The sequence below is a fragment of the Homalodisca vitripennis genome, chromosome 7, assembly GCF_021130785.1.
Source record: "Homalodisca vitripennis isolate AUS2020 chromosome 7, UT_GWSS_2.1, whole genome shotgun sequence".
Taxonomy (NCBI): domain Eukaryota; kingdom Metazoa; phylum Arthropoda; class Insecta; order Hemiptera; family Cicadellidae; genus Homalodisca; species Homalodisca vitripennis.
The window spans coordinates 61455769-61461768 of NC_060213.1; the positions used below are offsets into that span (position 1 = coordinate 61455769).

Consider the following 6000-nt stretch of genomic DNA (forward strand, 5'->3'; position numbering starts at 1 on the left):
TTGTATTGCCCTAATTACTCCCACACCTAAGTTCACGTCCAAGATCGTTCAACTTTTCTAACATCAGATCTTCAGGGCTTCGGTGACACTCCGCACTTGGGTGACAAAAGAAAAACATCTCTGTAGATAGTACCTAAATTCAAGCTCAGATCATGTGACCGCTTGTAAATATCAACTTTTATTTTTTATATTTATAATACGTACGTATGTATAGGCTATTAAAAAAATAGTAGATAGAGACAGAGTGACCTCTAAGTTCTCGCCGACATCGCTTCCTTTCGGAAGGCAGAAAAAAATAACTGATAGTCATAATTACATTTTAACTGTAATCATGTTTTGCTACAGTTTAACGTATAGTTCTCAACATTTTTTTACAACAATTACACGGAAACAAACCATCTGGGCTCTTTTTGTTTTAAAAGATATGTTTATATAAAATGTGCACTAGTCCTTTTAAATTTTTGTATGAAAATCAATTACTTATTTTGATAATAGAATTATTGTGTTTCAAAAATAAGTATTGCATATAAAATAAACTCTGGTAACCATATTTTACAGTTCATATATTCAAAATAATAATTTTTATTTTTTTGTAATTATTTAAATCAATTTATTTATATGATTATGAACCCTTTACACTCATTATAACACACAGCTGTTATCAACGATCAATATTGTCAGAAACTAAATTTACAAAAAAAATTACTATAGCATGAAAATCATACTATATTAGGCACCAACTGTTCGAAGCCTGACTTACTTGTCTGCCTCAGTAATGTTTCCAGGCATACACTGAAAATTGCTACATTTTAACGAATAAATACCTGTTGTCATGTAAATTTTTCTACGTAACAAAGTTAGATTTTATGTTGTATATGTTATTAGTTGTCTAGAGATCATGTTATGGTGAAAATGCAAAATCTTCTGGACATTTTACCAGAAGAGTAATAGATTTCTATTGAAATAACACATGCAGGCTAAAATTAAATTACCTTCAAATTTGATGGGAGTGTGAAATCTCCATGTTTCAGCCCATTCTTTTCCATGAAACAAATTACATGCTTGTTTGGCAGTCTTTGAGAAAGTGCTATAAGACCAGTGGGTCTCCATGAGAGCACACTTTCAAGACCTAAAAATATTAAAACACAAGTTTTATTGCTATTCAAATTGAATCTAAAGATCAAGCAGAACAGTAAAATTTGTTGTAAAAGGAAATGTTTAAATCTGATATAAGTATCTGTGGAATGCATTGTCCATTGTGAGTGTTTCTCTCACCATATCTTCTCAAAATACATGACAAAAGTCAAAGATAAACTAAACGTTAAATATCACAATGAAAATAATGCAATGCATTACAAATCAAGAAAATGAAACTGTATATTAGTAATGACCAACTCTGTTGTAATTAACGAAAATTTCAGACAAGTAATGCCTCAGGCCATTACTGCGAGCTTGGTAATACAACTTGAAATAGCAAACAAAAATTGTAAATTCAGCTAACCATAATTTTTGACTGTTTCTTGCAAGAAAAATAGCTTCGCTGTTCTATAACTTCATTATTTGTCATATTCACCCTCTTAAACTTTTTATTGTTTTGTTCGAATATTTACTTTAACCAGTGCGAAAAAAAAAAACACACCGTGTGTGTGTTTTCATTTGTTAAAATTTCAACTTCAAATAAGAAAAAAAACGTACAGGATATTAGTAAATTAGATATAAAAGGAAGGAAAGCCTAGATAATGTCCGAAACGCGCCTGGCCATCAGCGCAGGCTTCAGTGGCACCAGATGCCATCCTCCACAACTGGCAAAATAAAAGAAAACAATCTTGAGAAAGCACCTTAAATCAAGCTCAGATCACATGAGCGCTTATTTCCGCCCTACCCACAGTTCATTAAACGTGAACGGACCATAGAAATGTGACCTTCCCGGGGCGAAACCAGCCAACACAAGAATTAAGGTAATAACATTTTTAAAACAAATAAATTTAAAAAATAATACAGTAAAAACAATAGAAACTTACAAAATATTTAATGCACCCCCAGCAACAATGATGAAATAAGGAACAAGACCCAGAGCACAGAGGAAATACTGTCAACATAAAGGTAGAATCTAATGAATAAACATCAATCAATCTTCACCATAGAAGTAGAACTTATTGCAAAAATGCTCGGACCTCTAAATTCCTTATACTCTGTTAGCTGAGTGTTGGTATTCCAATTATCCTCTCCACCAATGCCTATCCCTCTTTAGCTTGTTATCTGCCCCACCCAGAAACCCTGATTCCCCTCGATCCCCTAGATTGATGGACTATTTGGGATATAACCTAAATTTCAAACATATTTTTAACTATTTTGCAATTATGTATCACAACCGCCTAAAAACTCTTTCTGGGAATGAAAACCACTATTTTAAGAAATTTATAAAAGTGGTTTGAGATTGTTATAGCTGACGTGGCCGAAGTAAAGTACAACCATAATTTTATTCTGACAGACGAGCAGAACACATTTAATTACGTTAAAATTATGATTGGTATCTGGCCATTAACCCTTTAACTACCACGCCGAGATATACCGTGTAATTGTTATTTTGTGAACAATCATCACGCCCGAGTATACTAGTTTTCTTATTATTAACGGTTTCATTTTTTTGTATCAGCTGTTATATTTTGTTATTTGGTTTTCCATTATGTTACAAAAGTCTAGAAGATAGCTGTCCAGTTGGTGCTGCCATCTTGTGGACATTTCTCAAATTAATGGGACGCACATGTTTTGTTTCTTACACTATCGGGAATGGTTACGTTGATATTTTAGGAGGTGTTTTTCAATATTTATTCATAGATACTTGTGTGATAGCGGTAATATGTTGTAATTATTTGATAAATTGACATAATTTAAGATGTGTCTAAACATTGTTAATTGTTTACTTCATTTATTAATATTAAAATAACGTGTCAAAAACTCCTAAACATGGGGAAAATATTCAGCACTGCGGGTTCTTAGTATTTCACTGAACCCGGCGCTCGGGTGTCCCTGCGAATCCAGGAATGAGACGGTTATAGAGTTAACTTCACTGATACCTTTAAGAAAATTTCCATTCAACCAATTGCTAAGTTATTTAATCAATATACCTTGATATGTTAAACTGTTTCACTTTATCTAAATTTTTATAGATGATCAAAATGTCTTTTGCAGGATTCCGAAAGGGTAGAGTATGATATACAAACCCAGATAAAGTCTCTTTTAAATAAAATATTATTGTTAGTCTTAAAATGTGGTTACAGTTAATACAAATTAGTTAATTAATTGCTCATGTTTATTAATCAGTAAGTTATTGGTTGTTTATATCAATAGATGCAACTGAACAGTATTTTTTTTATTTTTTATAGTTCATTATTATTCCAACTTAATTTAATTATGGTACTTTCTGATTAAATGGATGCCACCTATTAAAAGCACGCTGCTGTCGATGTGTGATGATGTTAGGCGATTTACGTTTACTACCCTAACCGTTAATATTTATTGTATAACTGCCCACCCAAAGTTGCTAAATTCCATTTATTATTGGTGGCCTCCGTTTAATCTGAAAGTATCTTAATTATTTATGAAAGTCGACTGTATACCGAATTCAAAATCCTACCTGGAAGAAATTCGCTAGTGCACTGTAAACGCCCAGTTTTATCAAATATTTTTACTTTAAAATAGTTTTTCAGTTTGCACAAATAACTAACAGCAAACAGAGTACTATCACCACGCCAAGAAATATTTGGCTTTTGATTCTGATCTGTTAAAATTGAGTCATTTGCTATTCCTCCATTGGTCAGTTTCTTCTTTGCTGCTGCCTTTCCCTCTGATCCATGAAACTGTGTTTCCTTTTTACCCCAACCAACATTTACCATTTCTTGTTCTCCTTTATCAGAAATTAAGAGATCTGTGTGGTTGACATGATCAAAATTTCCAGTCATCACAATTAAAGAGTTATTGCCAGCCAGGAAAACAATGGATTCTGTGTCAGGACTTATGGCAGCAACCTGAATCCCAGGGCCAATCATTACTACACATTGTATTCTTTCCTGCATTAATGATAGATCATCTTGAAGAGGGATAGTTAATATATCACCCATTTCTAGAGCTATGTTTAATGAATTAAGGACACCATTGTAAAACATAGAAGCAGCAGCAGTTTTTTCTTTGTACTGATCTTTTATAGAAGCAATATGAATACAAGTTCCTTCCACAGGGGTGATAGCAAAAATTTCACCTTCATTATACACAAAAACATAACCACTTCTTTTGAAAATGTTATTACTGTAATCATCAGATGATGCGACTGTAAACAACTGACTACCCTCTATATCGCTTAGAGAGTGTCTAATGTTTACCAAAAGCTTTAGGTTTTTCATTTTCGCATACCTCTATTAGTTAACAGATACTATTAAAAAACCCCAACAAATTTAACCTCACTTTTGACACAACACTAACACAACGTGCCACTGCCTTTTTGCCAATATCCACATACGCTAAAAGAAAAAAAAAAACGATAGAAGTAAACATCCACCTGTGAACGACGAACATCATACCCAGTGTTGCCAACGCCAAAACAAGGTGACTGGCTTACCCACAAGTATTAGTTTTCTAGGTTTTACTCGCCACTATCAATTGAATTCTCAAAAAAAATTTAAAACAGCTATAGCTAGGTAAAATATCTTTTCTCAGGCTGTCAAAGCAGTTAAATCATGCATACTAGTATTATAATGACTACAATATAGCATAATACAGTAAAAAGCGTAAAGATGGTGTTAGCTATTACTGTAACTAAATAATAAAGACTAAGTGTATATGCAAGTGCACTAAATAAATCCAGTAACGTTTAAGAATACATAGTATCAACCACTAACAATGAAGTAAAAAACAACAAAAATTACAAGCGATAACAATCATTAATAAATAGACATAGTATTAGAACATAATATCTAGAATAAAACATAGTGCAATAACATCAGATAACAAAAAATCCGTTAGAATTGTTGTAAATTTAAAATTTGGAAAGTCGTGTCAACATGGACCTTACCTTTTTAATCTGTTTATGAATGATATAAGTGATGTGATCGACAGCAATTTTCTGGTTTTTGCTGATGACATCAAGTTGTTCAATGGTGTTGGTTCTTTGGAGGACTTTCTTCGTCTACAGGATTCTCTGGACAGAATATGCAACTGGTATATAGTCAATGGGATGCAACTTAATGCCTCGAAATGCAAGGTAGTCTCTTTTCACCGGAAAAATTCTCCTCGACCTACTCAGTACCAGATAAATGGGACCTTAATTCATCATATTGATGTAATAAAGGACCTGGGTGTTCTGCTAAACAACAAATTCTCCCCTGATAACCATATCGACTCCATTTGTAGTAGAGCTAGTAGGCTTTTGGGCTTTATGTGGCGTAGTGCAATTGGAGGTTTGTCTGTGTACTCCATTGTAATACTCTACAAGTCGTTACTACGTCCAATCCTGGAGTATGCTTCTGTGGTTTGGAAACCATTCTACACTCGTAATATAGTGAGACTGGAGCGGGTTCAGCGAAGATTTTTGAGACTGGTTGGTGCCAGATTGGGCTTCAACTTCCCTGATGTTCCAATTGAGAACTTGATGAGCCAGTTCGAAATATTTTCACTTCAGGCACGCTTTGACTTGCACGACATCGTGTTTCTCTTCAAGATTATAAATGGGATCATTAACTGCCCCGAACTTCTGGGCAGGATTGGCTTTCGGACTCCAAGTTCCACTAGATCAACTGATCTTTTTGTTCATAACTTCTACAGAACCAACCACATGAGGTCCGGAACCACTGCTAGACTACATCAACTTGGTAATTCCATTCCGGCTGAAGTTGACTTCTTCTGCGGTGGCCTGTTGTGCTTCAGGAGGAGCATTCTGAACTGGTTTGCAGCTCGTCATGCCTGTTGATCTCATTTTACTACTCATTCATTTTTTTATGAAAAAAA

General features: G+C 34.0%; 1 protein-coding gene across 1 annotated transcript in view; it reads right to left on the reverse strand.

Moving 5' to 3' along the window:
* Positions 1–4520, reverse strand: part of LOC124365912 (putative elongator complex protein 1) — a 59394-nt gene extending 54874 nt beyond the window's left edge. The window contains 2 exon segments of the mRNA XM_046822034.1: positions 993–1129; positions 3638–4520. Coding sequence (XP_046677990.1) covers positions 993–1129; positions 3638–4400 — 900 coding nt within the window. The 5' untranslated portion in view covers positions 4401–4520.
* Between the last annotated feature and the right edge of the window lie 1480 nt (positions 4521–6000).